The 14269-nt window shown below is 37.1% G+C and overlaps 1 protein-coding gene across 1 annotated transcript; it reads right to left on the bottom strand.

The window, feature by feature from the left end:
• Nucleotides 1–6083: 6083 nt before the first annotated feature.
• LOC112501735 lies at nt 6084–8398 on the bottom strand. The gene is made up of 4 exons (XM_025105479.1): nt 8332–8398; nt 6914–7113; nt 6636–6783; nt 6084–6535 (listed from the first exon to the last, which is right to left on the bottom strand). Exons 1-4 carry the CDS (start codon nt 8396–8398, stop codon nt 6084–6086), a joined length of 867 nt encoding a protein of 288 aa, XP_024961247.1.
• Nucleotides 8399–14269: the final 5871 nt, after the last annotated feature.

The raw sequence follows: 14269 nt of genomic DNA, 5'->3' as shown, positions 1-14269 counted from the left end.
AACCGAGACTTACAAGGAACCGAGTGAACAATTACGTACCGGATGCYAAGATCATAGGATTCCAAATTCAAATAACCATAGTATACCATACCATTGATGCTCAATACAACAAGGAGACAGGATCAACAACCAAATATATTCAGCAACGTTAGAATACCAATAAATATCAAGAACCAAGAGATCGAATCGGTATACATAACGAGGACAGTGCATCCCCCCGTCCTTCATCTTTCGGGCTCATGCCAAAGTCCGAGTTCGAATCATACATTACGGGAAACCTCGCACTGCCCGCCTTCCTCTACCGGGTATGTGCCAAGGTTCCCTACTCATTACTCTTCCTCATTTCTAAGCAATGAGTATTTACAACCGCAGAAAGTCTTACCCGTCCAACCTGGGATCTTGACTTCGATATAAACTTCCGCCGTGCCACACGAAGTAGTACCGTACTATGGCGTACAATTCAAGGAACAAAACAAACAAGTAAGGATTCAGAAAGCAAATCTATGTACCGAGATAGTAATATGGAATCGACTCAAGAGACGGAATCAAAGACAAATCAAGATCGTGTGACTCCATTCAAGACCAAAAACATTCATATGAAAATATATATGTTCAAATCAATATGTAACAATTAACTATATAACTCACCGGGCAACCGTACAATACCGAAAAGCTCTGAATGAACTCACAAAGCAAGTCCAATCTACCATACTTAGATTGCTTCTAAAATATCAAAACATGTCCTAATTACCCCCTGGAGTAAATGTACAAAATCTCATAAGCAACCAATATAAGAAACTCATGATATACACATATCCTATTTGAACATTTTACCTAAATTTCTATGTACAGCTGCTGCATGCAGAACTATTTTGTCCATTTTAAGCTCGAATTTATGTCTTGATCATAAATAAGAAATAAACTAGACTCAAATATATAACTAAGGAAATTAGCCTCACCTCATTTGGATTTTTCTATGATTTTATACTTTTAAAGTCTACACACTTTCAATGCATTCAAAAGTCGAAATTCTCATTTTCATACATTTTTCTCAAACCATTTCGATTTCAAACCATTCCAACTTCTGAATCTCAATTTAATATAACATATTTGACATAAACAACCAAAATCCAACCTTTATTTTATCATTTATATTATCTCCCAAATCATTGACTTAATCAAGTCAAAGTTCATATGATGAACTTGCATAAATCTCGATAATCACTTGAATCTAATGACCATTTCATGCCATAAACACTAAAATACGCTTATTTTATACACTTAAGATCAAACCCATATGAAACCCTAACTCTAACTCAACATGCAATCCATATAACAAGAATGTCAATCAAGAACAAGTGCAAAGAATGGATTATAACTTACTTGATGATCAAATCGTTCAAAGATCTTGTAGTTCTTCTTTGATTTAAGTTGAATCGAGCCTATGTGTGTGAAAATCTTACCTCTAGTGTGTGTGTGAGTTCTTGACTTAGATGACATAAAAAATGGGCCAAAAAAATCCAATTTATAATGCTAAAACTCGAGTTGGACCCGGGTTGGCCCGGCTAGGTACCCATTTTGACTATCAACACTTAAAATATTCATAACTTTTCGCTCGGACCTCTGTTTTCTATGAGGTTTTCGCCTACATGTTCATAAAGAGAAAATCTATAACATCCAATAAAAATATTCCAGAAAAGATCTCCCAGAAAATCCGTTTTACGTATCTATTTGACGTGATATTTTCCAAATCCTCTAATATATTCTTAAGAAATAAAATTCTAAAACTTCAGACCCAAACTCCTACTAAATCATAAGTTCTATTTAACCCAATAATTAAATATACTAAGCAAATAATTTGGCATATTAGAAATTGGATGTTACACTTGATATATGATTGTATCGGTGGTTGATCAATAATAATTGTCAAGTTTAGTCGTGCTAAGATTGTTGGAGAATAATGATCATTTTAGTTTCGATTACCTAAGGTGCTTAGGAATGGTATGAATTATCATAAAGGTTGCGGTTTTTGAGAGAACGACCTATCGAACGTTCATGATTCAAGGTGAGTACATTATGCGATTTTTATGGGATATATACATGATTATTACAAAGTATTTTATCCATGATATTTGCATGATGTGTTTATATGCATATGATGATAACTTCATTGTATATATTTATATGATATTCAAGTATATGCATGATATGAAAGATAATTTCGCTGAGAGAGATTTTGATGACTTGGTATTATAAGGATGATATTCAAGTATGTGTATAATATGAAAGATGACGATGATGCATGTGTGATTTATGTTATCACTTGCATGAGATATATGTTGCATGTCATATTAAGATTTGTATTAATAAGTGAGTATTACAAATAAATGATATGCAACTAGTATGATTCGGCAAGATTTGTCCACCGTAAGTGAGTATCTCAGGTGTCATTTGTTTGTAAACAAGTTGAATGAAGAAAGATGAGACTATGTTTTGAATCATGCTTGATTAGATATTTTAATTAGCATTGATTACGTTAAAATATTTTACGCTTCCGCAATTATGTAACGGTTTATGTTAAACACATTATGTATATTTGAAAATTTAAGTTCGTATTTTGTTCATGACATAGGTTATTAAGAATGACGACACGGCAATCGCACGAAAGAAAAAAAAAATTCTGGGCGTGACATATTCTCTCTGACACTTCTGGCCCTAAAGTTGTCTTCAGCTATAGGAAGTGTCATCAGTGTGGTGAAACTTTACATATTCCTAGTAAGTGTCATTTTGCTACAAAATCTGGTCTGCCAACTAAGGTAAAGAAAGTAGCTAAGGCTGAAAAATCAGGCAAGGAAAAGTCTGTCACCAAAAGTTGTGGAAACGATTATGGTGAAGAATTCCACTGAAGCCTCTTCTTCAGGCTTAGTGAAGACACCTACTAACCCTAAGTCTTCAGCGTCAGTGAATGTCACCTCTAACTTCGCTGGACCTATTGAGAAATGGGTACTAAAGCAATCTTAATTTGTTTTCTTTTGTAGGAAGTCAAAGACCTTTGATATCTTGATAGTGGATGTTCAAGATATATGACTAGAAACAAATCCCTACTCACTGGTTACAGGGATCAAAGAGGCCCTTTTGTAAACTTTGGAGGAAATGGAAAAGGATATACCAAGGGTTTTGGTATATTAACCAATGGTGCAACCACCTTCAGATGTGTTGCATATGTTGAAGGATTGAAGCACAATCTTCTCAACATCAGTCAACTATGTGATAAAAATTTCACAGTGAAGTTTCTTAAGAACTCATGTTATATCTATGACAAAGATGACAACCTTGCTCTTACATGTTCTCATCTATCAACATGGATTCTACCTTCACTAAGAATGGTTGTTTTCTCCCTAAAACCTCTTCATATATCAACTGACTATGGTACAAATGCCTCTCTCATCTCAACTCAAAACGCTGAATGAGCTGTCTTGAATGGATCTTGTCACTGTCCTTCCTCAGCACTCCTTTGCAAAGAAATCTCTTTGCTAAGCGTGCGAAAAGGTAAAAAAAAAAAAACAAAGGCTTGCTTCAAATCTAAGCAAGTCTCTTCAGTGACTTCTCCTCTTCAACCATTGCACATGGATTTATGTTGGTCCTAGCCGGATTTACAAGAGTTTAGAAGTGATCAGTTTGTAGAAGGGGGGATGAATACAAACACAATAACTTTCACTTTTAAATGTATAAATTGATAGAGAAGGATCAATACAGATTTTTATAGATTGTTTGCGTAATAGACAAGGTAAAGAAAAACCTATCTAAAACAATCTAGAGATACACACAGATACACTTATCAAATATAAGAGATTTTCCGAAAGAGATAAGACTAGAAGTGTGTTCTTCTTGGGTATGCTTCGTAGAATTAAAGAGAGGAATTATAATATGCTTGTATCCCATGTTTTCATGAGTGGAGAGAGAAATCAACTATTTATACCCATTACATTAAATGCAATTCAGAAAAGGCAGAACGTGTGTCAAAGCTTTCAGAAGAAAAGTTGTCCTTTGCTACAGTGAATAGTACTTTTGTCTATTCATGAGCAGACATCCTTTTATAGAGTTGGTGGGAACTAGAGTCAACTAATCGAATCCATGCATTAGTATACACTAGAGAGGGTATGGGTTAGTCCTTTGTGTGTGGAAGGAAAAGGCAAAAACAATCGTGTATGGAAAGCTTCATTTGATCTCTGAATGTTGGAATGACGTTGGAGGTCTATTCAACATTCACTAAGGCTTGTGTAGTCTTCACACACATGTTGACCAGGTTGTAATCACTGAATACCGCTTAAGATCACGAACGCGCTAGTCACTAATCTTCAGTTTCAGTCTTCGACATTTGATGAAGGTTCTTGGGTGTGAGTTTTGTTTCTTGAATAATAGTTATCGATGTAGGATTACAATACATGTTTCAGCGATCACTAAACAGACTCAATGACGATCGTTGAAACTGAATAGACAGAAACATAATACTTCGATGGGTAAAAGGGATTATCATCAAATCAATGAGATAGGATAAACAATCTCCCTCTATTTGATGATGACAAAGCAACATAATTTTTTTTTCTTTAAGGTATAATACACGTAAAGTACATGTCATTTTTAACTATTTTGGGAAATTTTTTCCGGTGATACAGTTATTTCTATATAAGTTTTCTTAAGTTACAAGTTTAAGAAAAAACAAGTACAAGAAGGGAAACTGAAACTGAAAGCATGTTCACAGACTGAAGATTTGTCAGTGAATGTAAGAGCAAACTGGAATTCATACACACGTGTCCCTATACTCTTTTCAGGGATCTTTTTCAGTGATACTGATGAAATACTTATATTAATCAAAAGAAGGAATACAAGTGTTACATTAGTACTTTCTAGACTTATTACATATAAGTTGTACACTAAAAGAAAAGACATATAAAAATAAAATTTTTTAACTAGTCTAAGTCGCTGAAGTCAATGTAACCAGGTACTTCTTCTCCAAGAATCTTTCGACGTAGAAATTCTCTTCTGATCTTGCGGTTTATCGTCTCACCATATAGATTGTCCAACCAATACCTTAGATAATCAAGATGTTCTATCGAACAAAGACCAAACTCAGACACTTTTTGAAAGATGTGTTTGCCTTCATAGTCAAGGAATATAAATCCAAACTCAGGCTTTATATGCACAATGTTGGGTATGTAAGGACCCTTCGCTGGCAATGAGAGGTTCAGGATAGAGATGTCTGGCTTCTTCTAATTCTCTAGGACTTCCTCTAAGGAGAATTTTGTTTCATGTTCATTCCTCAGAGTTGGTACATCATTAGGATCAGAAGGTTTTCTTTTTCCACCTTGCATCAAAGTTGGCTTTGTAGGTACAACAACAAATTTGGAGATTTTCTTGATCAGCTCGCTAAGGATGTCTTCAATAATTGGCTTAAGCCTTGACTTTGAGCGCTGAATGGCCTGGCGGATTTCCAACCATTCATTGTAGCCACATTGTCCAAGGTAGAAATGATACTCGATGATAGTGTCAAAGTTGTCTCTAATGATGAGCATGGAGATAATCATTCCACCATCTTTCTTACGATTACTTATTGTGACGGTAGAAATACGACATGGATTAATTCTTTTATTCTGCGATCTTCACTCCATTTCCTGTTTCGATTTTTAAGTTTCATTGTTTTTTGATGTTCATATTATGCTATTGAGAGCAACTTAACTTGAGCCTTGACAACAATCATCTTTTTAGACTTTTTCTTCGGAAGAACTTGAGAGGCAAGAGACTTGGCCAGCTTGAGATTGTCCTCAGTCTGTTGAGTGCTTCGAGTCTTTCAGCTTCAGTACAAAAATCGAACTCACCACAACTAGAGGTACGATTAGGATTTTTTACTCTAGTTTGGTCGAGTGACTCATTAAGCTGAGTAATCTGTAGATCACTAGGAGCACTAGAAGTTGGGTTCTGAGATACCCACTTAACTTGATGACCATAGGTGGTAAAAGGAATAGTAGATGAGAGTTTAAAGAGAGAGAAGTGATGACTACAAACCTGGAGGGTTCAACATATCCTTAAGGATTTATAGGCTTGAAAATAACATTCAGGTTTCCTTCTTCAGCAACACCTTTGTCTTTATAAAAGGTGTTGTGGTTCTTTGCAAACGTGTCTTTCTTCTTATTTTTCTCCCCCTGAGATGAAGATTTCTTGAGAGAGACTCCTTTCTGAGCGGCGGCTGGTTTGGTGTGGTATTGAATGGTGAAGTCATCATCATCATCGTCTTCATCATCAACATCACCAAGATATTTTCCAGCATCAGGAAAGGAAAGAGGATCACCAAGTTCATCGTCATCATCTTCATCTTCATCTTCATCTTCCTTATCACCAACATTAGCTGCAGAGGTTATAGGAAGGTCTTCGTCTTCAGCATCAACTCTGATGGCTTCATCATTTTCCTCAGCTTCAGCAACAACTTTAGCTTCACGGGAAGTGATGGTATCTATAACTTCAGTAGAAGCTTCACTTGCTTAAGCTCTTTCATCTTGAGCACCAACATCAGTTTCAGCTGGTAGGGACAACAACATCTTGAGGTAATTCTTTCTGCTCCTCTTTGTCATAAGCATAACGAGAGGTGAGATCATCAAGACTTTTAGCAATTATATCCAATCGTTGTTCAAGCTTGTCCAGAGACTGAGTTTGAAGAAGATCAAGTTCGAGCACTTGATCCAGCGATAGGCGATCAACTGCGGGGAAGGAGGGTTCAGGAACTGGGTGCTGGACATTGAAGAGGATCCAGTATCGGTTGCATCAGCTCACCATGCCTGGTAAGCTAAGCCTATGCTTCATCAGTCTTGCTATTCAGAGCAGAGATGGCCTCGACGTTAGTATGAACATCGACTTTCACCGCAGATAGCAATTCCTTCACATCATTGACTTCAGCTTTGATAATTGAGAGGTCAAAAGAAAGGTCATCCCTGAGAGGCATGTCTTTACGAACTTGGCCCATTTTGATCAAGACATTCTCTATAGCTGGAAGAATCAGCTTGACATCGTCAGCCATGTTGTATTCCTCTTCCATGGTTATCGAGTCTTCATCAGAAGGATCTGAAAAAGAAGATGTTTGAGAAAAAGATAGCTCGAGGTTAGGAGAAATGAAAGGGTAGGTTGTTAGAGTACCTGAGGGCTCATCAGCACCATCTGAAGGATTGATGTTGGTTCTCTCCTAGTTGCCTTCGAGAGGATAGGCTTCCGTTGACTGTGGTATCTCTAGAGGAGCGACCTCAGGTCCTATGGTGATTGTTTCATCACTAGTGAGTACAATCACTGCTGAATCATAACATGTGTTGAGACCAAAGAAGGAGGAGAAGAGAAGATGTCTGAGAATGGTGGAAGTGGGCGTTCAGTAGTGGCTATGCTGATATTCACGTCTTCAGTGATTTTGGTCAGTGACCGAAGAAATCACTAAAGAGCTAGGATGGGTTATAACAAAAATTTACTCGGGGATAAGACTTGGTTTAATGTCTGAAACCTGTTGAGAGGTAACAGCCAGGGATGTGGGTAGCCCCTTTTTGGCTTTCTTGGACCTTGACGGAGAACCAAGAGTGGTTTAAGAGGAGGATCTTTTAGACGAGAGGGTGATGGTAGTTGGCATAAACTGAGCGGGGTTTTCTTTAGTCTTGACTACCGAAGCAAGAGAAGAAGGATATGCAGACACAATTGTAGAAGATGAAATAAGTACTGCAACGCGTGCCGCGCGAGGTATCCTAAAGTGAGAGAAGTGTAACATCTTCAGGTATAGACTTATGATCCAAGATTTTGGACCCAGGCCTGCAGATAGCCAAGTTTCCTTCTATGGGGTATTTGTTGCTAAAGATTTTAGCAAACACCGTACACATGAATCTGGTGTAAGGCACTACATTTTCCATTTGGCGTTTGTTCAGCTTCAGCACTAGGTCTTCAAAGATAACGCCAACAAAGTTGATTGGTCTCTGGAGAATGATAGAAATGCCAATGTTTAATGAAACTTTGAATGCTTGGTCATGTCCACCAGTTTTGCTTCCCATACAATGAATGAAATGGGAAAAATATATTGTCATTCCGCATGCGGTTCTTCTCAATCTTTGAGAGCGATTTGAGGAGATCGTTGGTCCTTCTTTGTTGGTCAGGCGTAGCCAATATCATATAGGCAAGAGATGATGTCTTTAGTGGAAGGTTCTCTGGTGTAAGGACCCTTTGGAAGCTAGAATGTGGTTCTTAATGTGGCTACACCAAAACTAACGGTCATCCTCTTAAAGGTGAAGGAGATTTTCTCCACCGGTTTACCAGTCTTGTCAGTTTCTTGCTTGACTTTAGCAGTAAGCCAGAACTGCTGGAGGACTTTTTTCACCATGACAGTTTCATGGGTGAGAGCAAAGAAAATAGGAGAATTCTTGAGGAATTTAGTGGCGTCCTAAAAATGTGTTTTATTGGCGGGAATGTCTACAAGCGCCACATGGTTGTTGGGCTTGAAAGACACTTCATCAATAGTAAAGTTTACGTTCTTGGAAGACATTTCTGTGACTTATAAGAGAAAACAGAATATAAAAAGTTTGTTAGTAATCCATAAAATAAAATTCTAAACTCCAAGTTTTGAATCGATAAAACTTCTTCTGAAAAATCCACAATAAGATTTAAGGTTTTTCAAGAAGAATAAGTGTATAGAAACTTAAATTATAACCAAGTATTAGAATGTGTTAATAATCTTTATGTTAGTTGTTTAAGAGAACAAGTTTTTAAATGACATAAAAAGAGTTTCTTAGAAGAAGAACAGATCAAAATAAGAAGAAAAGAGTTATTAACCTGTGATTTTTAGAAGAAGAAGGTTGAAGGTTTTTTAGTGTTCTTTGGGTTCTTGCTTGCAAAAGTCTTAGAAGCAGAGGTTCGACAATAATTTTTGTAAGCATAAAGAAAAATGAGAGAATAGGTCTCATATTTACAGGTAGGAGGAGAGAGAAATGGAAAGAGGAGAGAGGAAAATATGACTTAAAAGTTGTGCAATGATGAAAAAGTTAGCATGTCCTCATCCACGATTGGATCATATCATTAAAACGAAATTACGTCAGAAGACATTTCATTTTTCATTTTCTTTTAAACAAAAAAGTTCAATTTCTTTAAAAAAAACATATGAGATACTGAATATGAATAATCAGTATGAGTTTTTAAGAATATATCTTTTTGAAAAGATAAGTTTAAAAAGTTCAGTGATAAGAAGAATCACTGAAGGAATTTTAACTTTTAAAACATTTATCACTGATTAATAAAAGGTTCAGTGATGGTTTTTTTTTAAGATAAGATAAGTATATCTTAAAGACACACTTGCTTAAAAAGTTCAGTGATAGAAGGCACACTGAAACAATCTTTAAAAATAGTTTGGTCACTGAATATGGAAAGATTAAGTGATAGTTCTAAGTTTTGAAGAGAGGGATAAGTATACATACCTTAGAGAGAGAAGATATATTTACTCAAGAGTTCAATGATAGAATATGAACACTGAATCATTTCACTTACTGAGTAATGCTTATAGTTGAAGGAGTTAATCCTCAATGTTCAGCATTCCAAGTTTGCTGATCAAGATATTAAATCTTGTCTCATCAAGAGACTTTGTAAAAAGGTCAGCGAGTTGGAATATAGTGAAGTTCAATATTACCATTCATAACATAATCTCTGATAAAATGATATCTGATCTCAATATGTTTGGTCTTGGAGTGAAGAACAAGATTGTTTGCAATAGCAATAGCACTGGTGCTATCGCAATAGATAGGGATCTTGGAAAGCTGTAGATCATAGTCGTTGAGCTGGTTTTTCATCCAAAGAACTTGCGCATAGCAACTTCCAACAGCAACATATTCAGCTTCAGCAGTTGATGTGGATACAAAATTTTGCTTTTTACTTGTTCAACTAACCAACTTTCCAGCTAGAAGCTGACAGCCTCCAGTGATGTTTTTCCTATCAATTTTGCATCCTGCAAAATCACTATCCAAGTAACCTATTAGGTCAAATCCTGAACCCTTGGGATACCAAAGACCCAAGTTAGGAGTTCCCTTCAGATATCTGAATATGCATTTTACAGCAATCAGATGGGATTCCTTAGGCTCAGGTAGATATCGTGCACATAGACAGGTAGAGTACATGATATTTGGATGACTTGTTGTGAGATACAATAGAGATTCAATTATTCCTCTACAAATAGCAACGTTTATAGGCTTTTCGTTTTGATCCTTGTTCAATGAGAGAGAAGGAGCCATCAGAGTCTTCACAGATGAGCTGTTGGATAAATCAATCTTTTTTAGCATATCCTTGACATACTTACTCTGACTGATAAAGATACCTTTATCTGATTGCTTGAACTAGAGACCTAGTAAGTAGGTTAGTTCCACCATCATACTCATATGATATTTTTTCTTCATGTGATCAGCGAACCGAAAACATAAAGAGGGATTAGTGGAACCAAAAATAATATCATCGATATAAATTTGGACAAGAATGATGTGACCTTTAACTTTCCTAAGAAATAAGGTATGGTCAATCCTTCTACGTCAGAGATGAGAAATGAGGATAGGGTATCATACCAGGCACGAGGGGCCTGTTTTAACCCGTAAATAGCTTTGTCCAATCTATAGAAATGATTTTGGATACTTAGCGTCAAGAAACCCTGGAGGTTGTTCAACATGAACTTCCTCTTGCAGTATTCCATTAGGGAAAGCACTCTTTACATCCATTTGGAACACTTTAAAGTTTCTATGGGCAACAAAGGCTAGAAAGAGTCGAATAACTTCGAGTCTAGCCATTGGTGCGAAGGTTTTATCATAATCGATTTCTTCTTCTTGTCTATAACCCTGAGCAACAAGACGAGCCTTGTTACGGGTTACAACACCTTGTTCATCTAACTTACTGCGATAAACCCAATTGGTGCCTATCACAGTTTTGTCAGATGAACGTGGGACAAGGTACCAGACTTTATTCGTATCAAACTCAATGAGTTCCTCTTGCATGGAAATTACCCAGGTAGGGTCTGAGATAGCCTTTCTTGGGTTCAACTAGAGAAAAAAAGTTGACAACAAGATAGATATTACCTAGACCACGACGTGTCTGAATACCTACACTTGGATCACCAAGTATTTGATGAATTGGATGGTCTTTTGTCCATCATTGAGCTGGAAGAGGATTATTATCTGATTATTGATGTATAGATAGAGAAGATGAGGCTTCAGCTACAGATTCTTCAGAAATAGGTTGAACTGCTAAAGGAGCCTTAGAGAGAGATTCAACGACTGATAGAGGTTCAGATGCTGAAGGCATTTCATATGCTGATGGGTCAGTGTTTGAATTAGAGAGAGAAATGCAACTAATGGGCACTGCAACAATCTATGAAGAGGATTCGCCTTGGTTATTAGTTGCAACTAGGATGATAAGCGAATCATCATCAACTTCTAGAGTATTAGCATTGGCTTGATTGCTGAAGGAATTTTCAGGTTGTCCAAAATGAAAGAACAACCATCTTTCTAACTCTTCATCATCATCAATGATGGGTTTATAGTTAGATGGTTGAGATTCATCAAAGGTGACATGGATTATTTCTTCTATGGCTTTGGATACTGAAGAATATCCAAGAAAGATTCCTTCATTAGCTATGGGATCGAACTTTCCAAGTTGGTCATGGTTGTTGAGAATGTAACAGGTGCAACCAAATATATGAAGAAAACTGAGAGAAGGCTTTCTTCTATGGAAGATTTTGTAAACTGTCTTCTTGAATCTCTAAACGATCAGCGACTGGTTTTGAGTAAAGCAAGTAGTGTTGACAACTTTAGCCCAAAATTGAGTAAGGTATGGGACTTGTTGAGCATGGATCGAGTAGCCTCAATGATTGTTCGATTTCTTCTTTCAGTGACTCCATTTTGTTGTGGAGTTCTCACAGATGAGAAGTTGTGAAAGATTCCTTTGTTCTCAAAGAAGCTATCCATAGTACTCTTTTGAATTCAGTACCATACTTATATGCGTTTGATGAATGAGATAATTTCATCAGGTGCATCACTTTTGGATCTGAAAAAGAAGACCCAAGTGTACCTAGAATACTCATCAACAATGACAAAGTGTATATTTCTTTTCATCTATTGATTGCATGTTGACTGGACCAAAGAGATCCATGTGCAATAACTGAAGTGGAGAGGTCACTGAAGAGACTTTCTTAGACTTGAAGCTAGCCCTTGTCTATTTTCCTTTCTCGCAAGCTGAGCAAAGAGATTCCTTTGCAAATATGTGTTGAGGAAGACTAGTGACGAGATCATTTCAAGATAGCTCACTTAGTGTCTTAAAGTTGAGATGTGAAAGTCGTTTGTGCCATAACCAGTTGATGTCAGGCAAGGCTTTAGAAAGAAAACAGTTGTTCTCAGTTAGAGAAGAATCCATGTTAATGATTATACATTCTCTAGGCGAGAACCAGTTAGAGAAACCTTATCATCCTTGTCGAAGATATAGCCTGAATTCTTCAAAAAATTTTACTATGAAATCTTTGTCACACAGCTGACTGATGCTAAGAAGATTGTGCTTCAGTCCTTCAACATATGCAACACGTTTGGATGTAGTTTCACCGTCGGTTAATATACCAAAGACCTTGGTATATCCTTTTTCGTTTCCTCCAAAGGTTATAGATGGGCCTCTCTCATCCTTGTAGTCAATGAGCTAGGATTTGTCTCCAGTCATGTGTCTCGAGCATCCACTATCAAGATACCAAATGCCTTTGACTTTCTGCACATGAAAACGCATTAAAATTGCTTTGGTACCCATTTCTTTTGGGTCCTGCAGAGTTAGAGGCAACATCCACTGAAGCTAAAGACTCAGAGTCAACAAATTTCTTCACTGAGCCAGAAGAAGAGGCTATAGTGGGATTCGAAGAAACAACCACTGACGTTGAAGACATAGAGTCAGCAAATGTCTTCACTAAGCCTGAGAAGAGGGACAAGTGTAAAATTCAGGTTTCAAGTTTTGATTTAAGATTTTCTATAACATATATATATATATATATATATATGTGTGTGTGTGTGTATGTTATGTTTATGTGAATATTGGGAAAAAATTTAAAAAGGGGGGGGGGGGAACGTCGGCTGGGTGTGCCGCCCACCATTTTTTCCCTTAGTGTTATATATAGAAAGTTTGAGTTAGATGAAAGGTTTTTACACACTCTATATTTGGAAGTTTTTCTTTATGAATCATACGAATTGCCAGAAAAGAAGAAGAGAATTCAGAATCAGGATTCTTTGTTTAAGGTGGGTGTATATTGCTTTGAAGTATTGGTTATTACATCTTTTATTAAAGAATCTGCTATTTATGAACTGTATTTCATAAATATTTAGTTAAGTGTTAAACCGGACAAAGAGTGTCTGGAGTCCTCCTTAAACCAGTCAAAAGATGACCGGATCTCATCTAAATCGGTCAAAGGTTGGGCGATGTATTGACCGGATTGTTTTAAATCGGTCAAGGGTTGGGCGATGTATTGACCGGATTGTTTTAAATCGGTCAAGGGTTGGGCGATGTATTGACCGGATTGTTCTAAATTGGTCAAAGGTTGGGCGATGTATTGTCCGGATTGCTTTAAATCGGTTAAGTTATGAGTGGGGTATTGTCTGGACTTGTTATCCGGACAAAAATTTTGACTTAATCCTGAGTGTTAACCGGATAAAGCTTCTACAAGGTGTTATCCGGATTATTGACCGGAGATGATATAACCCTTTTGATATTCCAAGTGTTTGTCCGGATTTCATATCCGGACAAGGCTGACCGGACTTCAAATCTGGCTAATATGTTGAAATATTTTTAGAGAGATGTAATGGCGGTGTAACCACGAGAGAGATGTAATGGCGGTGTAATCGCGGAGAGAGATGAAATGGCGGTGTAACCGCAAGAGAGATATAATGGCGATGTAATCGCGAGAGAGATGAAATGGCAGTGTAACAGCGAGAGATATGTAATGGCGGTGTAACGGCGAGAGAGATGTAATGGCGGTGTAACCACGAGAGAGATGTAATGGCGGTGTAACCGTGAGAGAGATGTAATGGCGGTGTAACCACGAGAGAGATGTAATGGCGGTGTAACCGCGAGAGAGAGGTAATGGTGGTGTAACCGCGAGAGACATAAATAAGTTTATGTGTCTGAACAGGTTTGATTTTGAACTGATTGTTTGGAAAGTATGTTGTTTGTTTGAGATTTATACACTCACTAGACCTTT

Source organism: Cynara cardunculus (genome assembly GCF_001531365.2).
Source record: "Cynara cardunculus var. scolymus isolate 2C chromosome LG 1, CcrdV1, whole genome shotgun sequence".
NCBI classification, from domain to species: domain Eukaryota; kingdom Viridiplantae; phylum Streptophyta; class Magnoliopsida; order Asterales; family Asteraceae; genus Cynara; species Cynara cardunculus.
The sequence above is the reverse complement of the archived record's forward strand: the minus strand, read 5'-3'. Positions and strand labels throughout refer to the sequence as shown.